General features: G+C 39.6%; 1 protein-coding gene across 3 annotated transcripts in view; it reads right to left on the bottom strand.

The window, feature by feature from the left end:
* Positions 1-22,758, bottom strand: part of EPC1 (enhancer of polycomb homolog 1) — a 55,627-nt gene that overhangs the window by 15,415 nt on the left and 17,454 nt on the right. For all 3 annotated transcript variants that reach the window (XM_007667811.4, XM_007667810.3, XM_007667809.3), the window contains exons 2-4: positions 8,359-8,518; positions 936-1,081; positions 643-849 (exon numbers count right to left, since the gene is read on the bottom strand). In XM_007667811.4, the coding sequence (XP_007666001.1) occupies positions 643-849; positions 936-1,081; positions 8,359-8,518 (513 nt within the window). The remainder of the gene's footprint in view (positions 1-642; positions 850-935; positions 1,082-8,358; positions 8,519-22,758) is intronic.

Genomic DNA, 22,758 nt, shown 5'->3' with positions numbered 1-22,758 from the left:
TCCTCCTCCATTCCTGGCTCCAAAGAACTGCTGGGCCTGCAGCCACCTCCAGGGTGGGTGGGTACTTCCCCCACTCTGGCTGACACAAAAGTGACAGGCACTCCCTCTCTGGATGCCCCAGAGCAAGAATTTTCCAGCCCTAATGTCACATAGTGGGCAGTCCAAGAGGTGGGGATTGGTGGAGCTGCCCAACAAGCCCCAGAGCCTTCTGGAAGTCAGTACCCACCCACCCTTCCCAGGGGCAAGCCTTAACAGGCTGTTGACTCCTCCAGTCCTAAGCAGGGATTGGCTGGGCAGAGTCCAGAGGTCCCTCCTTAGCTAGAGGCCCTCCTTGAGAACCAGAGTTTTTCGACTCCTGTACTGGGAGAACATATATCTCAATTACTATTTAAGTTTTCAGACATTAAGAATGGGAGCACTGGGAAAGTAATACAATGCATTTTAAAAATGAACTTTAAGCTTTACATATAGTAAAACAAAAACCATGCCATTAACTGACTTAAGGTCAACCCAAAGAATCCATAATTTAATTCTTTGGGCGAGCATCATATAGAGTATCTAAGGGGCCACTGATTTTAAGACATTAGGAAAAAATAGTTTCTCATGTACACAGAACCATGTCACGTAACATAATGTACTTACTTTTCGTGTCTGCATTTTCTCGGTACGTCTTCTAAAAGCCACATAAGGATCATTTGTGCTGGAACCATCTCGCTTTTCCTGTTTTACTGCTGGGATGAGAGAGGGACCTCGACAGTTTTTTCTTTTTTTAATCCAGTATTCATATACTTCTCTAATCAATTCATCATCTTCTTTCAACAGTAGCTTGGCCTCCTGCAGACTAACTGGCTAAATGCAAAAATCCAAAATGTCATTTTCAATAGGTTGGTTGCTTCTACTTATTTTTTAAATTGAATGGGCATTAAAAGCTGTACCTGCTGGCCACTGCCTTTTTCTAGCCGATCAATCATCTCCTCAAACTGCAAAGGAGAGATATCCATTTTCTTTTTCAGCTTATTCACAAAGGCTTCATCTTCAGAATCCAAATCATAATCTGGTTGCTCAGCATCCAGGCTAAAAGCTAAAAATCAGGAGAACCAAACATGTTCACTTGTTTTTGAGGCAGGTATACCTGATATTCAAGAGTTTATGATATCAGCCAATAGTATTCACTGCATGACCAGGGGCATACAATTTCAGCTAAAAGACCTCCAAGGTTATAACAAAGGCAAACACTGATTTGCTGCCTGAATTATTTTTCTTAAAAAAAAAAAAAAATTAAAATCCAGTTCACATCTCCCCATCCAAACATTTCCAATAGTTGCCAACCCACCTCCCCATTGACCAGAAACTCCTTATAAGCTTTAAAGCACCCAATCAGCTCTCCCCCTCCTGCCTCATCTCGCTGATCTCCTACAATACAGGCCGGTCACTTTGCTCCTTTAAAGCCAACCTACGCACTGTACTTTCATCTCAGCTGTCTCACCACTAACCCCTTGGCCATGACTTCCCTCTCCCTCATTTCCAATAGTATGCCACTCTCTCTTCTTCGAAGTCCTACTAAAATCACATCTTCTCCTACCTGCTGTCCCTGAAAAATCATTCCCCCTTCTAGACTGTAAACTCATGGTGGGCAGGGAACATATCTGCTAACGCTGTTGTATTGTACTCTCCCAAGCACTTTGTTCAGTGCTCTGCACACAGCAAGGGCTCAAAGACAACTGATTGAGGGCAGTTTTTGCTGTCTAGACCTTAGAAGAATCCCAAATATTTGGCTTTTGTTTTGCTGTACGACCAATCTGAGTGCTTTCTCTGTGCTGCACACTGAACTAAGTGCTTGGAGAGTTAGACGACAATATCTACCTTTGAGGAGCTCATATGAGCTATGAGCTATTTATTGATTTTTTGGTAGAGGACTCAAGACAGGCAGTTAAAATAACCAAAAATACCCTGGGGCCCTGCTTATGTAGCATATATATTCTTATCCTTTGCACCTTTAAGATGTCTTAGCAATGTATCTTTATCTTTATGCATAGCATATGCAAGTAAAACAAAGTCTAATATTTAAGTTCATTTAATTCCTATTTAGGAGAAAGTCTGTAATTCATCCTTTGGACCCAATAATTACTGCAATTATTAAAATGCCAATCAAGGCCTCCACCAAAATGAACAGTATGCTAGTGTGTGGGTAAGATCACTTATAGATAGATTAACTCTAGTTTAGGAGGATAATCAATACATGTGAATATCCTAATATAAGCATCAGAATATAAATTCTTTAATTTTAGAACATCTCCATCCTGATTCACATTTCAAGATATATTTACAGTACAATAACTTGCTGTTTGTATATATGGGTACATGTGTGTATGTGTGTATGCGGGTATATAAAAAGTTCCAACTTGTTGCCTTTAAATTTCCTGGAAACCTGTCCACATCTCGGGCTTTCTTTAGGGCACTTGTCTCCTCAGCTTTCTGGGAGCCGTCTGAACCTGCTCAGATCTTCTGGCCCTGTTCTCCTATCAGCATGAGCCTCTGAGGATTACACATCTGTGGCACCCGGCCCGTAACTCCTACCCTACACCTTACCCCCTCTCTCCACACCCAACCCCTGCCCACACCCACACTTTCCTGCTAAATCCTGGCTCTCGGTCCTGCCCGCAGTCCCCTAACTGGCTCCAGCTCCCTTTGCCTCTAAGCACTTGGTTTATGATCTTATTAAGTGTGTCAACCTCCCTGCTGCCATCAGTTCTTGGACTGTGCTCCTCCTGTCTGCATCCTCTATGTTCTCCCACACCACCTCCAACAGCCCAGAAGAGTCCTAGGTTTGCTTGTCCTCTTGCCTGCTGCCTTGGCAGGGAGTGTTAAATTGAACTCAAGAACGTGTTATACTTTGGTTTGCCTTCTGAACACCCCAAACTGGGCTCTATTCAGGAGGTACTCAAATACTGCTGATGATGACATGCCATCAGGGTGAATTGAGTCCTTATCCTAACAGATATTTGGTTTTAAACCTAAGAAGAATTTGTCTTGATTGTCAATCCCTGTGAAGTCCTCTGCCCCTGTGGTTCCTTGTGATTTTTTTTTTTTGGTGCTTTGTAAATGTATAGGCCACAATCACACTTCCAATCTGATTGGTTATTTCCTAAACCATTCCACTATTAAGAATGAAATCTTAGACAAGTACTAAAATATGTCGAGCTTAAAAAAAGGGTGTTTTATGCTACCACATGATGACTAGATGAGGGGATATTGTGGCTCGAATCAAAGGATGGTGGCTTTAGAGCTTAGGTAACTGGTTTTCTAAGAATATTTTGCTGTGGCTGTTTTGTAGCCATCACAACATTTGAGGCTGGTTAGTAAGGTTAATAATGATAAAATCTTTTTTTTTTTTAACTTAATGTGACCTAGGCAGAGAACTTAATAAAATATATGACAAACGGTATTTTCAGTGACAACACTACTTCTTGTGGCCACAACCAAGTTAAGAGGTCTCATGTAGCAACTGTGGCTGTGCTGAGAACCGCAGTGTGGCTCAGTTCAAAGAGCCCAGGCTTGGGAGTCAGAGGTCATGGGTTCGAATCCTGGCTCTGCCACTAGTCAGCTGTGTGACTGTGGGCAAGTCACTTCACTTCTCTGTGCCTCAGATACTTCATCTGTAAAATGGGGATTAACTGTGCGCCTCACGTGGGACAACCTGATGACCCTGTATCTCCCCCAGTGCTTAGAACAGTGTTTGGCACATAGTAAGCACTTAACAAATACCAACATTATTATTATTAAAAGAACCCATGCAAAAATCCCAGCCCATTCTAGAATTTATTCTAGACAGAACTACACCTAGTTATCCCATCATGTATGGCTGCATTCTTGCAGAACCCTGCCCTGAGAAACTCTTACTGTGATAGTACACACAATGTACGTCTTCCGACACCGCACAGCCTGCAGCTGGACAAGCTCGTGTCATCAGAAAAAGGGTCTCCTAATTCTACCACCTCATTCTAGCCAAAATGCACAGAAAAAAACATCCGTTCTGGCAGAATTGAGTGTATTCTGAACAGAATGGTATCTATTTGATCCTTTATGATACTCACAGGGGAAAAAAATTACACCATCTGCATCTCTAAAGCACTTTAGGACTTAATCACCCATTGCTGTCAAGTAATCCCTCCCTATTATCAAATTTAAGTTCCTTTGAGTGCAAATAAAGCCCATACCCTACATTAGCAGTCCTCTTACATACACACTTCTACCTTTATCTGAAAATATTGCCACGGCTCACATTAGTGTAATCCTAAAAGTTTGGCTGTAAGCCAAGTGCATGGTCTATTACAACATCGATAACAGCAGAAGTCCATCTTTGTCTTGCAACTATACAGGTGGTTTTTAGCAGTGCCACTTTCTCTGCAATGCATGTTGCTCAAAACGAGTAACCCTACCATTATGTAATAACCCCCTCTGCGCCTCCCCCCCACCACGCATATGTCAGTCCTTCATTTACAAAGATGAGGCTGCGACAGCCTGAGTCCATCCCTGTGTTTTTCAGGGCATCTCTTCTATCTCCTTTCCCATTTGAGATGAGCAGTGCATTCCTAAACAGGGCAGTTCGGACACCCAGGGTGCCACCTTCATCGAACGCCAATGATGCTTCAAACAACAAACAATATTCTGGGCTGCCTATTTGCATAGGAATTTCATTCATTCGTTCAACTGTATTTACTGAGTGCTTACTGTGTACAGAGCACTGAACTAAGCACTGGGAAGAGTACAATACAACAATAGACACATTCCCTGCCCACAACAAGCTTACAGTCTAGACTTGTTTAAGGAAGGTAAGAAAAAGGGGAATTTTTACCACCAGCAGGGCATGGATGTGAATGCTGGTCACCATTCACTTTCACCTAGACCACTGGTGATCAGCGATAGGCATTGGGAGATACGTGATCTAGAGTAAAGGTGCAGTTTGAGGTTGAGGGAAAAGAATCTCTCTGAGTCCTCTCTGCAGCAGGTCTGCTATTTCCTCATCCAAATTTTATGCTGTGTAACCTTTTGTGCTTTACTCTACCCACAAAGACTACTATGGGAGTTGGCCAATCGAAGAGAGAAAGCCAACAAAACCAGATGTAAAGACTAGAAATTCCAGGGGTCCAGCTGAGAGCTGACATCAACTAAAACTCTACAACACTTCCTTTAAAATTCAAACTTCAGTTCCACACCTTCTCGTCTTCAGTCACAGCTTTCTTACACTAGTTGATGACTGAGGTGGGGAAAAGGAAGGATCTGTTCTGACAGAGTAAAAGGCCAACAGAAATGATTTTGACCAGTGTTACCCTCGGTACCACCAGCCAGGCCAGGACTGCCTCCTCAGACAATCATTAGACTTCCTTCAAAATTCACACTTCAGCTCCATCTTTTCTTCTCATGCCCTGAGACAAACTGCCCTTCATAGCAATAGAGAATAAGAACAAAGTGACCTTACCTCTCATTCTCCCCTTCAAATCTCTGTCCCAATGCCAGCCCTATGTTCTTACCTACTTGTCTGCTGTGTGAACGGGAGTAATCATTCTATTACTCTATGCCTCAGTTCCCTATTTGGTAAATGGGAATTAAGACTGTGTGCCCCATGTAAGACAGAGACTGTGTCCAACCTGTTTAGTTGGTATCTGCTCAGGGTTTAGTACAGTGCCTGGCACATAGTACGCACTTAATACCACTAAAAACAACAACAACCTACAGCTACATAAAGGAGAGGGCAATACAGTCATAACCAAGCATCTCAACTACTAGCCCTGAGCTACAAAGGTGTTGCTTAATGTATAAAAGACAAGATGTACTGGCCTATCACATATTGCCAATAGTCTTGAATGATGAGGCCCTACAAGTACCAGCTAGTAGTACACCCTAGGATTGCTGACAGATGTGGGAAGCCGTAGCAACCACCACTACCATCTTCCTGGTCCAAGTGCAGTGGGACTATGCTGAGGTGACCTAATCCTGAACTCACACAAATGATCATTGCAGTGTTCTGGTCAGGTGGAGTTAAAACCAAGAATGGGATGTAGTGTGATTTCATTTCAGTTCACACATGGCCCCAACTTTGAAGTTCATCACGTTCTTTCCCATGATCCTGCCTGCCCTGATCCTGTAATTAAGTGCTTTTCGATGACTATTTGACATTCATTGGTCTAAGGTAAAGGGTAGGGAAACAAAACAGAATAGTCTCACTACTCAAGCTCTGAGGTTTGAACAAGGATAATAAACACGACCACTTCCTATGCTTATCCTTCCCACTTTTTAAAACCCCTACTCAAAGCGATGCCTGGGAATCCTTCCTGCCTGGCCACACTTTCTTCAACCTGCCAGCATCACTGTGACCCACTGGTTTTGGCAAGTGCTTTATGCAAATATCCATCACTTTATCAGATTAAATTAATAATAATGTTGGTATTTGTTAAGCGCTTACTATGTGCAGAGCACTGTTCTAAGCGCTGGGGTAGATATAGGGTAATCAGGTTGTCCCACGTGAGGCTCACAGTCTTCATCCCCATTTTACAGATGAGGTAACTGAGGCACAAAGAAGTGAAGTGACTTGCCCACAGTCACACAGCTGCCAAGTGGCAGAGCCGGGATTCAAACTCATGACCTCTGACTCCCAAGCCCAGGCTCTTTCCGCTGAGCCACGCTGCTTCTCTATCCAAGTGGTCTTCCGGTACAATAAAAACTATTTAGAAGAGCCACAGCTGAGGCTGACCATGGTGAAATTCTTGGTCCTGTAGACACTGAATTGCTTGCAGCAGCAGCCTATATCTAAAACTGTCGAATGGTGACCAAGGAGTGAATTGGAATAAAAACTTTACATGGTAATTGCATTCTGCTGCTTGTAAATTGGCTTCATCACTGCTGTTGTTTCCCCACATTACACAATCCTGCTTTTCTTGGTATTTAAATAAAGACTCAGTGAGAAGCTTGTCCACAGCAATTTGACAACAGCTAAGGGCAATCAAGAGAACAAGGGCAGGAAGAAGAGAAAAAGAGGGCCCCATCTCATAAGGGTTCTATGGCTTTTGTTGAATGGATATCATCTGACACTTTCCATTTTAGTTTCTGTAATATAATTCCATTTTAAGAATACCACCCAGTTCTAGGCTGAAAAAATCACCCCCCATGTGACTCCAAAAGACATCATGCCAATAAAATCCTTATATTGCAACATGCAGTCTGTTTTCACCCTTAACATAGCCGGGTAAATCTGAAACACCACACAAGTAACCTTAGTTTGTCATTTACTCATGGCTAGTCTACCCCTCTAGACTGTAAGGTAGTTGTGGGCAGGGAATGTGTCTGTTTATTGTTGTATTATACCCTCCCAAGCACTTATGGTACTCTGCACACAGTAAGCACTCAGGAAATACAATTGAATGAAAAGTGGGATGCACTGCTGGGAAGCAGCCTCTTTCAGTCAAGGAACTATTAATACAAAGAACCTTCACCTTCACTGGGCATTCAATTTTAACTACTTGTGGTCTACTTGAGCATTCTAAGAGTTACCTACTAAATTAGAATAACCCTAAGGAAAAACATACATCACTTACAATAGTTTGGTTTGTCAAAATTCTCCTTCCTTTTCTGCTCTAGTCACATTAACAATTTTTGGTTTGTTCCAATTTCTCACATTTTGCACTTTTGTAGGTTTCCCCCTCCAAATTTTACTGAACCCAGTTTTCAATACTTTAATTTTTCAAGATATTTTCCTATGTTACTTTCCCATCTTGTCATAGGTGTTATTTTAATAGCATAGCTAGTTTCCAGAGATTTCAAGTAAGGGGAAATGAGCCCTTCTTGCTTGTAAAGGATTTCATTAAAATAGTTCATTAAAAAGCAGGCCAAAAAACAATAAAAAGATTACCTGGTGACAGTTTAAATTTACTATCTTGGAATAATAAAGGTTCCTAGGTGATCATTGATAAATTCAAAATACTTTCTGAAAAACAGGTTTTGAAATTCTGTTCAGGAAGACCTTTGGGACAGCCTGATTATATCTTACTCATTGCTTATTTCCATCCTACCCAGTGCCTTCTGATCTATTATTTAGCATTTTTAGAGGTTCTGACAAGGCATAAATCTCAGTGCCCTGAATAGTTTCAAGCCAGAGGGGATAGCAAATATCTCAGATATTCAATTTTAGCTTTCTTCATCAGTTATAAAATTTCTATTTGTTACCTGAAGATAATAGTTGCTTGTTCCTACCAAAGATATGAAGCAAAGATCAACAGCAGTATAATATACAAAAAAAAATTACAACTCACAAACTCAAAATTTTAAGCTGGGTTTTTTAAATTTAGAAGAAAAATTACTTACGCTGTATGTGAATGAGCTGCTTTGGCATCTTGAATTCCCCAGGATATATAGACTCATAATAGGCAATATTACTTTCTGCCTCCGGGACTGGAATAACCATATTATCCCTTTTCTCGCCATATACCTGCTGTGCTGAAATAGCCCGCTGGAGATGATGTTCCTGAAAAACATAAATAATAGAAACTAAACAGTTCATAGGACTACTTGAGAAATACAGCAATAAAATTACACAAACTCGAAAGGTCCTGCCAAATACTTGAGAATTTTAATCAAATTTGAAAAGGGGAATGACCCTCATATCTAGGAGTAACAAGTCCACAAGATTTTCAGCTAAACAGGGCGAACACTGAATGCTCCATACATCCTTTGAAAGTTTCCCCCAAGTCTCATTAGCAATTGCTGCTCTGTTACATACTCACAAACCCCTGCTATTTCTGAGTCTTAAATGTTTTCCTCTCCTCACGCTTATCATGGCCAAATCCTGCTACTTCTTCAATAGCACAGTTAACAGTGCCACTTTGGTTATCTTTGAATTGGAGATTGTGTGAAGCCTCAAAAACTGCACTTTGCTAAGTAGCAGTACCCCGTACTCCACCACTAAGTTATACTGGTAAAGGAGAGAATAGGGAGTTACTTGGATTACTGGGACAGACGGATGGTGGACAGGTGCATATGGTCTGCCTGTCACTCATTAATTGCTACCTTGCAGAAATCATAATGATGGCATTTGTTAAGTGCATACTATGTGCCAAACACGGTTCTAAGAGTTGGGGTAGATATAAGGTAGTCAGGTCATCCCACGTGGGGCTCCAAGTCTTAATCCCCATTTTACAGATGAGGTAACTGAGGCACAGAAGTTAAGTGACTTGCCCAAAGTCACACAGCTGATAAGTGGCAGAGCTAGTACTAGAACTCACGACCTCTGACTCCCAAACCCGTGCTCTTTCCACTAAGCCAAGCTGCTTCTCTAGAAAGGAGTTTATAGTAGAGTCCTATACGGAGCACACCCTAGGTTATCTGCATTACCTCTCGCCTAAATTGATTAGCAAAATTTCAGATCTTGCATATCAGCAAGTTCTTGTAGTCTCTTCCACCAATTTTTGACTCACCATAAATTCTTTGTTCTCTTGCTAACGGGACCAGCCAAAATCCTCCTAGAAAATATTATATAATCTTAGGGTGACTTTCCTACATGAAGTAGTGTGGCCTAGTGGAAAGAGCACAGCCCTGGGAAATGGAGGACCTGAGTTCTAATCCCAGCTCTGCCACTTTTCTGCTGTGTGACCATCTGCAATTCACTAAACTTCTCTGTACCTCAGTTACTTCACCTGTAAAATGGGGATTAAGTCCTCCTGCCTCCTACTTAAACTGTGAGCCCTAGTTAACCTGATTATCTTGTACCTAGCCCATTCCCAGTACCTAAGTACCATTAAAAAATTTGATCAGCAGTCTTCTAAATGTAAACACTCTGTAATTTATTTCTTTGTCTGAGTGATTGTACAAAACTCGCTGCAAAGCAGCCTACACTTAGATTAGGGCTTTTTGATTAACCAGCACTATGCACATGGATAATGAAGATTTTACTGGACAATGCATATATTGCTGGGTATTTTTTTTTTAAGAGATTGGTATAGGTCATCTTTTCTATGGGTCCCAAGTGTGCATCAGAAACCAAAAATATGAATGAAATTGGTGTTTAATTGGTTGAAGCTTGATCACTGGTAAAAAATAATTTGGAGGGTAAAATGGAAGATCACTTTATAGCTAAGCCCTACAAACTCTAGTCTGTAAAAAAAACTTTTGATAGATCCTTGTAACCTCAAGAAAATGGAAAGGACTGGTTTATTAGGACATTACTGAGGCAGAAGGGGCAAAGTATAGCCAAGAGGTCTCCCAGGCAAAGGGCCATAAACCAAAAGTGTATATTTGAGAGGTGCAGATCAAAAAACTGCAACACTGCCAAAAAAAATTTGTCTTTATTTTTCATTTTTCAATTCCTCCAGTTACATGAAGCCCATGGGTAGAAGTAAGAAATTCCTTTAACGGGAACATAATTGGAGAGGGGTGAGGATGGGGGTTTGGAGTCACAAGCGGCAGTGGGGACTGGGAAAGGCAATGCACCCTTTCCTGGACTGGGTGATATTGCCGGCCCAAAGGCTGGAGCAGCAGCACATTGCAGCCTGCTGCTCGGAAATCATTTTCATACCAAAACAGCCTTTCTAGCAATTTTTCTTAAACCAGAGCAGAATTCCAGCCTGTTTCTGATCAAGCACTCTGGCACATGTTATCCTAGTTTTCCCACAGTGAGACACATGGCACGAGAAAATGATCTGTAGTTTGGGAATTCCTGGTACAAGCCATGGCAGTCCAGACCAAGGCTGTTTACTAGAAAGTGCAAGTAGAATGGCAGCTCTCTGCTGACTTTCCATGTGAATTACAATGGGAGCCAGCAAAAATTATATTTTGGGACATATTTTTAATGGTATTTTTAAGCAATTAGTATCTGCCAGGCACCGTACTAAGTGCTGGAGTAGACACAAGCTAATTAGGTTAGACAGTCCCTGTAACACATGGAGCTCACAGACCTAATCCCCATTTTACAGATGAGGTAACAGACACAGAGAAGTGAAATGACTTGTCCAAGATCACACAGCAGACAAGTGGCAGAGCCAGAACTAGAACCCAGGACCTGCTGACTTCTTAGACCACACTGCTTCTCTATATTTACAGTCCCCATCCCACCAGGCTTTCCTTTCTCAATTTTCTCTAACTGTACTCTGCTGAACATCTTAGGAAGGGGACTCTAGTCATCAATGGAGTAGGAAAGAACGGAAAAGAAAAAAGGCAACTTTCCCTTGAAATCAGCTAGGAATTTGCTTAAATACTTTGACTTCAAAATATTATTACTCTGATCCAGAATATGACTCTTGCAAAGTCCTCAGTTGATTAAATATAGGCGGTGCAATATTCTGGATCAAGGCATTAAATACTGAAAATAGGTTTGAATATGCCCAGTAAGTACTGCCCATTTTGACAACATATCATGTCTCCTTGTCTAATAACTTCATGCAATAATTTATGAATGTCAAAGAAACATACCTCAGTTGCTTCTCTAGGCCAAACAACTTCTACCAAATTCAGTATTATGACTATAAATTGAATATACACCTCTACTTCACATAAAACAAATTAGAGAACAAGTATCAAACGATACATCTTATTTCAAAAGAAAGGTTCATTTCCTGTGGACAAGATAGCAGTTAGCTAAAATAAACTCCAGTTGCTATTTAAGACCAGTTACTGAGTAGAGTTCCAACTAAAAGTGTTAACCCTACACTCCATGTAAATTCAGTGGGGACTAAACGGTACCTACCTCCCCTCTTCTGAATTACACTGGAAAAACTACCCACCAGCTGGGAAGTAAAATTTCTCACAACCAGCTGTAAACTTACTACTACGGATATTCCCATTGGAGGAAGGTAGTTACCTGAAATTAGTTCTGCAAGTGGGGAAACCCTGTCTTTCTCTTTTAAAACACTATGCACAACACTGCCTGGAAAATTCTGGAAGCATAGTGATAGGCATCATTAGTATAGCTGCACCCACTCTCTATTAGAGTAGACTGTGAGTCCATAGCTGATTGGCTTCTATCTACCCCAGTGCTTAGATCAGTGCTTGGCACATAGTAAATGCTTAACAAGTACCATAATGTAATATTCGATATAATGAGCTTGCAGAGGGTTTTAATCCTATCATGACCACTTCCTTTCCTGCTCAAACACATGGATGGAAATTTGGGGCCCAGTTAACAGACCTAATCACATGATCAGAAATTATCTTAACTGGTTAACCTCATTTTTGCAGCTGTGCTTTTAGTAGAATTACAAATTCATCAGCACATGTACAGATGAGGTTTGTAAGGAGGTATATATTTTGGATTTTTTTTTTTTTTAGTGACTCGACAGCACCTTTGTGATGCTATGTCACAGAGAATCACTGAAGAGCAAAGGTAAGCAATTATTTTGTCTGGAGTGAGCTCATTAACTTTCCAAAGATAAAAAAAACCAGGCCCACATACAACCCTCTAGCTTAATATCATGACTAACTCACTCTCATGCCAACTGTCGGATGAGGGAACAGAATTTATGAGACGGAAGCGTAGCTACTTCCTCCAAGTCAATTCCCACCTGACTTCAAGTCCACTGGGGATGCATTCAGAAATTCCAACCCACTGGGGATGCATTCAGCACACTGGAGTTTCATTAGCAGAGCAGTGTCTTTCAGGAAACCTTCCCTGACTAAATTTCCCCTGCCATTAGGTCACCTACACATTTAAGTCCTCCTTCCCTAAGAGCTTTGGTACTCACTCCACCGCCTCCCTCCAGGGCACTTAGGTATATATCTTTAAACTCAGTTGCATCACCCTACTTGCAATTTATTTTAGCATCTGTCTCCGCTGCTAGATTGTAAGCTCCTTGAGGGCAGAAAGGGTATCTACTAACTCTAGTTTACTATCCCTCATGTTTAGTGCAATGTTCTGCACAGAGAAGGTGCTCAATAAATATTATTGATTATAGGGGCTGATAATCCACAAATGCTTGGAGTTAGGTAGGAGCCACTGCAACTGGAGATGCAACTGGTTTCACAAATTAGTTGGTAGGCTAGATTGTACCCAACTCTGTTCTAAAAAGTTTAAATAAACACACCTCCAAATATAGTAGCCAGAACTTCAGAATGAGCTTTGCCCCAGCACATACCTCTAACACAGCACAGCTTCAAATAATGTAATATTACTTTCATTTCTATTTTTCTTGGCCTCTCAATATTTCTTCAAATTTTCTACTTTATCCACCATAACCATAGCTTATCTTCTCATATTTAAGTCCACATTAAGGTTCCTACCAAACCATAACAAGAAAGCACTCCCTAAACTGGACATGGCAGCGGTTTCTTATGGAAGACTCAAGATAAATTTCATAAATTTCTACATGATGGAATAGGACAAATATCTGCAGACTGAATTTTAGAGACCTGAACCACTGAGGTTTTACTTCTGGGCTACAAGCCAAAAGTTCAATTTTTTTTTTAACAAAACTGCTTTGAGAATATACAAAAAATTTACTGGGGAGAGCTGAATGAAGTTACAACTATTTCAAACATATTACTCAAGATTAGATAGTATGTGTTCTCATACTGTTCATGTACCCTTTTTAAACTATACTGATACTTCATATCAGCCAAGACTCTACTTATCAAGGACCAAGGGGCAAAATATAAACTCTTACTAAAATCCAGTATTGACCTAATTCCTTTTTAGTTTAAAAAAACTTTCCAAGTGAAAAGGACAACCTTGATATTGCAAAGAGTCAACGATGAAGCTACAAAATAAAGGGTGACATCCATAAATATTTCTTCTAACAACATGTGAAATATCATTACTGGGCCCATCTAATCTAACAAAATACTTAGACAAAACACTGTGGTCTGACTCGACATTTATTCTAATGATTATGGACACAAGCTAACAACCAACTTTCTTCCCCTCATCCCTAATTTTCCCTTTAATAATGTTGGTATTTGTTAAAAGCTTACTATGTGTAGAGCACTGTTTTAAGCGCCGGGGTAGATACAGGGTAATCCTTGTCCCACGTGAGGCTCACAGTTAATCCCCATTTTACAGATGAGGTAACTGAGGCACAGAGAAGTGAAGTGACTTGCCCCCAGTCACACAGCTGAGAAGTGGTAGAGCCAGGATTCAATCCCATGACCTCTGACTCCCAAGCCCGGGCTCTTTCCACTGAGCCACGCTCCTTTAGTTATCCACTTTGGGCCTCTCACCACAAGTTCATCCAAATCACGTAACCAAATAGCAATGCAAATATCTACCATTATAAATGTTTTCATAAGATGTGTGTAAATAGGTAAAAGAAATTTTTAAGTGCTAGTATATCCTATTTGGGCAAAAAGGCACCTAGTGCTAACACACTTAAAATCTATGAAGCTAAATGGATTTCCATTATCTATTGCTAAAAAGAGACGGACTTTAATCCATTCCCAAATTAATCAAAATATTTCAAAGTTTGGAGGAGGGAAGATTTTTAAATATAAACTTTGCAGTACTACCTCACTTAGAGGTAGTAATAATAACTGGCATTAAAATCTAATAGCGTTAATGCAAATAAAACCCCTACAATGTAAACTCATTATGGGCAGGGAGCATGTCCACTAATTCTGTTGTATTGTACTCTGCCAAGCGCTTAGTACAGTGCTCTGAACATAAGTGCTCAATAAATACCACTGACTGATTGACTAAGTGATGGCTATACTTACTACTTGATGTTTCCTTTTGTTGGTTTTTGAACCACCCACTCTCAAGCTTCAACAAGTGTTCTCTTGACCTGGTAGTGTGGGACGCAGTAAACAATTTTGTGCCCATTTTAACCACACCATTCCTGATTTTGTAGACTTCATGTCCCTTGTCAGCCTTCAACTTTCCAGAATAGTTCTCTGCACTAGTTTTTATAGCTGACAAATTACAGTCGCTTCAAAGCCCAACAGAAAAACAAAAAAACTGAAGCCCTCTTGCCAAAGTAGCATGGATAGTCACTCTCCTGAATACCATCAAACCTTTGATTCTAACCTTTGCAGTACTGTTTGGAATCATTATAGAGAACATTAGGCAACACCTGCTTATCGCTGATGAGAGAATCACAAAGCACTCCTATTTCTTTGAAATTAATACCATGCGGCCAATCGATGAGAAAAGACGATTCTACAAAACTTCAGTATCCCATGAAGCATGCATCTTTAGTAAATAGGTTTCTGAGTGTCAGACCTAGAAATGCCAGCCTGATTTAAATTTTGATTTTCAAAATACAATCTGAACAAATGTGCACTGTGAATGTAATCAACCTGAGCAAAAATCACTTCTAACTTTCCCACCTCCACTGTACAGTTATCTTTGTGTCTCAAGCTCACAACTTCAGTATCATCTCTCTTTGAATCCTGTCTTTTAATTCTTGCTCTATAATCAAGGATTCATCCTTCTTCCAACCTCTCTACTTGTTCATCTATCTTATAAGCAGCAGCGTGCATGTCCCTGGAGGCCCGAAGATGGCAGAGAAAGGGTGATAATTGTCCCTCTCAGTATGGATGTTAAAAGGCCAAGAAATAAACACACCAAAAGTCAAAACCCAAAACACCCAATAATTTTTATTTATAATGAGAATGAGATTTACGATCAGTTCAGCAAAAAAATTAAAGCCATCAAAATATAAAATCCAGATTTTCCAAAGTATAATATACAGTTACACTTGATCCAAAGAAACTTAAATCCTTAGGTAAAAATTCAGCAGCGGAAGGAGAAATAACTTTTCAAGAAAGTAGAATGACCAAAATTCCAGCTCTCCTAAGAACAAAGATGGCATTCTGAGAAAGGGATCATTGTACTATTAACCTAAAGAGTTACAATGCCGTGGCCAGCTGAGTCAGAATTGAAGGTTCTATTACTGATCTTTTCCCATTAACGCAACACTTCATTATGCAATTTTTTTTCAAACTATTTTATCTGCATTGGTCTTAGAATTCACTTTCAAACTCCAGAAAAATGAAGCTTGATAGGTTCTGAGACTCAGAAGTTTGAAGCAGTAAGTAATCCAAGAGCTGTAATATGTCACTGAGCTCTAGAGACGTGCACCCCAAGAACAAACGTACATGACTGGCTACTCCGTGAAGTGATTCATCAAAATGATCAAGGTCATGTACCTTGATCTGGAGTTTTTTTAATCAGCAGTGGAAAAAAAACTGGCAGCAAGCAGGGTGGTATAGTAGCAAAAGCAAGCAACTGAGTCCCAGCTCTACCACAAGCCTAGAAGTGTGACCTTGGGCAAGTCACAACCTCTATGGGCCTTCCCCCCTGCCCACCCCACCCCCCACCAGACTGTGGACTGTATCTGATCTCAATCTTGTATCTTCAGTACCGTTTAGCCCACAGTAACTCGGAGATGTCATTACTATTATGTAGGTAACACATAATCCAGAAAGGTACGCTTCATCAAAATGGAAAGCAGCTAGAATATGGTGGTAACTGGATTAAAAAAGCATACGAGACTTAAGCAGTGTCCTGCCCTTTCTCCATGGGACTGCCACAGACATCACAGTAAGTTCACGATTACCTACCAACTCACATTTACCTACAATGGGTAAGACAACATATCTATAATGAGGTCCTGGAGCAGGCAATATTATAGTATTAAGTTACTGCAATGTCCTTTACAAGGTGGGTAATGTTAAAAAAAATGGATATCAGTAGACAAGAAGCTGGTGATTAAAATATTTGCTTTGCCTATCCTTTTTGAGGTCATTCTTCATTTCACTGAAACCATAAGAAAGTCCAACTTCATCTGATTTATAATAGCAGATCTGGTGGCTGATAAGAGCAGCTGAGAGAGAGAACAAGTGGCTATCCTTGAGGAGAAAAATCCAGACTGTCACAATATTAAGGTCATGGCTCTGATAATACAACAGCATAGCAGAAGATACTCTATTGGTGCTCAAAGTGGAAGGGATTAGTCACTTGGCCTTTTCAATCACTTTCTTAAATGGATAAAGGTCAGTAGCCTACACCTCTTCCTTAGAGGAAAACCAGAAAACCATACAAGTAGACACATGTTGAAGAAAGTAATCCTTGAAATTTGATATGAAATCTTGATTGGTAATCAACATGTACCTAAACCAGGGAACTCTGGTCCTAGAGGTTTCCAAAACCAAAAGGTGCAAGGCACTTTGTCTTTTGAAGCAACATATTTCGACTCAGATGTAAACATTTGCTAACTTTTAAATCTTATGTGATACAAATAGTTGCGGAAGTTTCCATTCAAAATTGTTACACTGCAGAGTTTGTAACAATTGTCCCATTTAGCTTAAAAGAACTTGCAGTTTTTAGAACTGTTTCTCTTTGAAGACATTAAAGTTCTTGATGAAGATGGGATGAAAATTCTATACAACTCTTTTCATGATAAATTTAGTGTAACATGTGACATCATTATGATTCGTATGTAAGATTTTCAAGAATAAAAGCAGTTAAAAACCAAAATTACCTCGAGAAACTTTTCATTTCTCACTTGTTACTGGGTGTCTGTATGTTGAAATTTCATCTGCAGTGACAATTAATTAGGATTTTCCAACTTTTCTAAGATGGGACTCACCATCTCTATTTTAAAGTGGGTACAATGATGAAAACTTTGTCAACTTAGAGTGTGAGTTTACCTATGTGATTCAATCATATTTATTGAGTGCTTACCAAGTGTAGAGCACTGTACCAAGTGCTTGGGAGAGTACAACAGAACTAAGAGATGCACTCCCTGCCCCTGAGTCTACCATCTAGAAGGGGAAGTAAAACAATAATTTTCCAAGTGTTATACTTTGCATCCTATTCAGCAAAAAGACATCTCGCCCCAGTAGCCAAGCTAGCTGCCATTATCTTTGTTAAACAGATACCATTATCTAGTGCTAAAACAGAATGGCCCTAATCCCAATTCAAATCAAGCAAAATACTCTATAAAGGCAGGGGAAGGGAAGTGCTTAAACTAAGATACACTAATCAGGAAGTGAGAACACTAAAAGCCTAAAAGGGATGTTGTAGTTCAAGAGTTCATATATGGAACATCAATACTCTTTAAAATAGAAATTTCTTTTTTTTCCCCTCTATTATTCACAGGACCCTTTAACTTATATTTAAGTAACTTTAGGCTACTATCACAGAATTGTATAAGGAAGTGTTTGAACCAACATGTACCTGAAAACTGCTTCCAAAGTTAAAATCTAACTTGGAACCCACTATCATTGGAGCAATACTATAAATGGGGGATTGGACTCCACTGACCCTCCTTCCTTACCCCCAGCTGGTGCTGAAATTTTTAATGACTTGGTGAGCTCCCTTCCCTGGCTGCCTCCAAACTGACAATCACAAAAATGATACTTCCAGGCAGGATTTTCCTCTTGAAAGATAACTGGCGTTTCAAAATTGACTTTATGTAGTCACCACAGTAGTATCCATTTAGCATGAGCCTGATGAAATTTCAACTATTAATGGTCTATACGGCCAAATGGTTAGCTAGTTGGTGATGACTGATGAAGTAAATTGAAATAGCACCAAGTTATATAGTGTTCACAATGAAGATTTTATATGCATACCCACATTTAACTTTTTCCTTTTAAAGGTCACATGACAACCACAGAACATTGTAAATTGGTAAATTAAAACCTTTTTTTAAAAATTATTTCTGATGTATTGGACCAAGAGCACTCTAAGGTGATTTTCTAGTTGTCTGTCACCGGCACCCAGGCATTAGATTTTTAGCCCCATTATAAATGAAACAAAATGTGGTTTTTTTTGAAGTCGTGAGAAACAGCCTTATTTTAAATTAAAATATATTTTAATTAAAGAATCTTATAACCATACTAACTTGGTTTATGCTACTTGTTTTGCCTGTTTAAATAGCCCCCTAACATTTATGGGAAATTTCCATTTTAGAGCCAAATGCTAGTGTATTCAAACAAATTAGAGGGGCATTTATGCAAGAAATGATATGGCTTTCAGGTGGGAGGGTGGTAAATAATGGAGAGAAAGCACGCCCTTGTGTTGGCAGGAAGGTTCAATGAGGTAGGCAGCTGGACCAACTACTCATTTCTATTCATGCATTGCTGAAATCTCCCAATATTACATCCTCCCCCACTCTATAAAGTATATTTGGTCTCCCCAAGTTAAGATTAGGGTAATTGACATTTTTTGAGGAAATATAAATTTAAGGCAGCCACAAATATCAGGCTGTAGTTAAAACCATTCAGGGAAACCTGAAGTCGACTTATATATGCTATGCTGTGCTACCACGATCAATTAATGGTATTTATTGAGCACTGTGTGTAGAGTACTGTACTAAGCACTTGGGAGACAAGTTCCCTGCCCACAAAGAGTTTACCATATGGTATAAGTTATACGACTTAAAGCAAAGCTAACACTTGATATTTGTATTACTTCTCCACTCGTTATTTTCAGTGTCCATAAACGTAATAGGTGCTTCGCCAATATGAAGTGTGATGAACAAAGAAAAAGACTGCAAGATCCTTGTGGGCAGGGATTGTGTCTACCAAGTCTACTGTATGCTACTCTCCCAAGCATCTAGTACAGTGCCCAGCACAGCATAAACACTCAAATACCACTGATTGGCTGAGAAGGGGAGGGGGGAAGCCTCATGATAGCCACATAGATCTACAGATGCAGTAACATGAATTGTGGTGGCTTTAAACTTGCTTTCTGTGATTAGCCTAAAAATAACTTGCCACTTTATACTATCTTTACTCACAAATACACTCCCAATGCTATGTAATCTATACTGAATCATATTCTTTTCTGTATTGGACTGTAATATCTATATGTCAGGGACTGTAGCTTCACCAAAACAATGTGAACTTCAAGTGCACCAAGTACACAGTTTTGAAACCTGGGAGTATTTGACTTTTGTTTATCAAATTTATCCAGAAAATGCATTTATTAAAATATCAGTAATCACTTGCCTGGAGAAAAGCTGAATAAATTTATCAAAAGATTCCTAATGTGATGATTCAAAACTCTTAGTAAAACAGCCAAATCAGAGCAATATACCAGAATACCTGTTGCAACAAGATTTACCATGTAAAAGACATTAATTATCCTCCCTAAACTCAACCAACTGCTGTGATGGCATAATAAATGCTATCTTTTTTTTGGCACTGGGGAAATCTTACTTTATAGACATGTTTTGTTTTGTTTTTTGGGGGGAGGTCGCTCCATTAGATCGTTCCCCAAAACACAGAGCTTATTTTCAAAAAGGGAATAAACACCATCCGATAGACTAGTTGATTAAAGCCTCTTTTTGGATTTGTCAAATATTCTAACAGTAAAATTTGTGCTGGTTATTTTCTGTCTAATGTATTTACTAGATACCACTTATGAGGATTATAATTAATTTCTGAACATTACACAAGGTGGTGGTTTTATCATCTGCAAAGGTAAGCTAGTCCTTGGGCAAATTACAGCTAGGAAGCTGAATATAAGCCACCAGGTTCAGGATGTATTACATGTTTTAGTCAACTCATGCTTTTTGTACTTTCTTCAGCTTACTTTCATAATGAAATTTTCTTAATAAATTATAATTTAAGTTTCCCAAACGCAGTAAAGGAAGTTGAAAACTGATTCCTAGGGAGAATGGAACATAATGATTTTTTTTTTTAAATGGGTACTCTGGAAATTGAATATGCCCTCTCAAAACTATTATGATTGAAGTCAGATGGCTAGTATGGCTTGGAAAGTTATAGTGAAGGAGAGATTTTTAGATTAGTTTAAAAAACAGGTTGAAAAAGGGTAGTATCGGTAAAAGATAAATTGGGTCATTTTTAAGACAGTTCAGTGAAATCAACTCCTAAGTAATTATCAAATTGACACACCCACACAATTCACTCTTTGGCACCTGCAGTTGCAGTTAAATTCTCTAACAGTTTAATTCACTAGCCGAAAGAAAAAGAATTCTCATTTCAGAGAAGTTGGATACCAGTGACAAACTAATTTCATCTGAAAGCTTTCTCTTTCTCCCTGCAATCTACATAGCCAGAGTTAAGTTACTCATTTGCAATTGTGAAATAACCCTAAACATGACCACTAATGTGTTGTTGTACCACTGCAGTCTTGTTTCAGCAAGTGATTCTTGTGCCACTTTACATACTGGGAAGTAACACTGGTTGAAGAGCACCACCGAAGGCACCCCAACGAGGTGGACAGGACCAGCAGGAATCCTGAAAAACAACTGGCTACTGGGTGGGCAGTGATAGCACGATAGCTTATATCTGGCACAATATTTTAGTCATTTTGGAGCTGCCACATTTAAGAAAAAAAAGGCTTTGCAGGCTGCCTACTTGCTCACTACACTCAGTGTCCCATTGGAAATATCACGGGGACCAACTCTCTCACTGTACTTTCCCAAGCGCTTCGGACAGTACTCTGCACATGGAAAATAAATACCATTGAGTGCAGATGGTGCTAGCTCTACAACCAATTCCCACATACAGAGTTTCTCGTCCTGAAGTCTCATGACCAAAGCGCATCTGTCATTCTCAGCATGAGACTCTTTCATTTAAAATTGATTCAGATTATGGTGAATGGAATTCACTCCAAAGTGACCACAACTCACAACGGTGTGATGCCGTATTTTAAGACCTAGTATTGTCGCATTTTCAAAAAGAATACTCACTGTAAACAAGGGTTTACATGCCAATTTCTGCAGTGATGGAAATCCAGGGTACATCTGACCTAGTTGACCAAGTGACAGCTGACACAGAAGTCTAAGGTTTGCCATCTCAAGTCAACCCAACTGCTGTCACCTTTTCTAAACCATAAGTAGACCACTTTGATTTACAATGGTTTGAAGAACTTGAAAGCACAAAGACCAAAGCACACAGAATTGATTCTCCTTTTTATTTTAAAGATGGTAAAAATTCAAGGAAAGGGAATACTAAGCATAAGGGATATATTTAGGCATCAAGATTATATTTTGCAAGGCATTAACTGTACCTTGCAGTTTGACTGCTGAATGGATTGTTTCCCAAATCAGAATTAAGCTGAATTCAAAAGTCACTCTGCATCCTTTGGTTTCACTTTTTCTATGGGTTTCACCTGAAATGTGTGGACTGCACAACTCACTCTAAAATATTAAGGCTCAGCAAAGCACTTCCTGCCATTAACTGAGCCTGTTCTCCAAAATCCCACCCGAGGCCTAAAAGAATGAGCAAGACCCTAAGATGGCAATTTGTATTACATATTAAATGTTGGAATACTATAAGTAACGAAGCTATGTACTCTATTTTGGGGTGGCATTTTAGTCCAGCTCTCAATGACATTTATTTTGCAGCTTATTAGACACAACTGTATTCTGAACCAAGTCAGTTTACCAACCAAGCAACACCCACAATAACAACCTTACCCTATGGAGCTCAGGAACAGAGTGGATCTCAACCTGTGTTCAAAATTTTATTTTCCCATGATATTTTCTAGGCAGTTTTATTTTCATTAATTCATGCAAAAAAAAAAAACCCAAACACCCCAATATTGGTACATGGAGGTGAAATCGGACACATAAAAATGGTATTACATTTAAGGAGAAAAAGCTTCCCTAACATTTGGTTTAAATGGGATTCCTCTGGTAGCAGTGGGTATTTTCATATCGTCTTGCTTTTTGACAAGTATTTTCATTAGAAAACGTTAGCCACAAAATTTAAATTACATCGAGATTGTGAAAAGCTGTGTGCTTTTGTTTCAGTTTACGTAATAAATGGCTAAGTTTCGGTTGTTCACTCTTGCAGATGCCCAGA

This window comes from Ornithorhynchus anatinus, chromosome 13, assembly GCF_004115215.2.
Source record: "Ornithorhynchus anatinus isolate Pmale09 chromosome 13, mOrnAna1.pri.v4, whole genome shotgun sequence".
Lineage (NCBI taxonomy): Eukaryota > Metazoa > Chordata > Mammalia > Monotremata > Ornithorhynchidae > Ornithorhynchus > Ornithorhynchus anatinus.
This window is presented reverse-complemented; position numbering and strand designations above follow the sequence as displayed.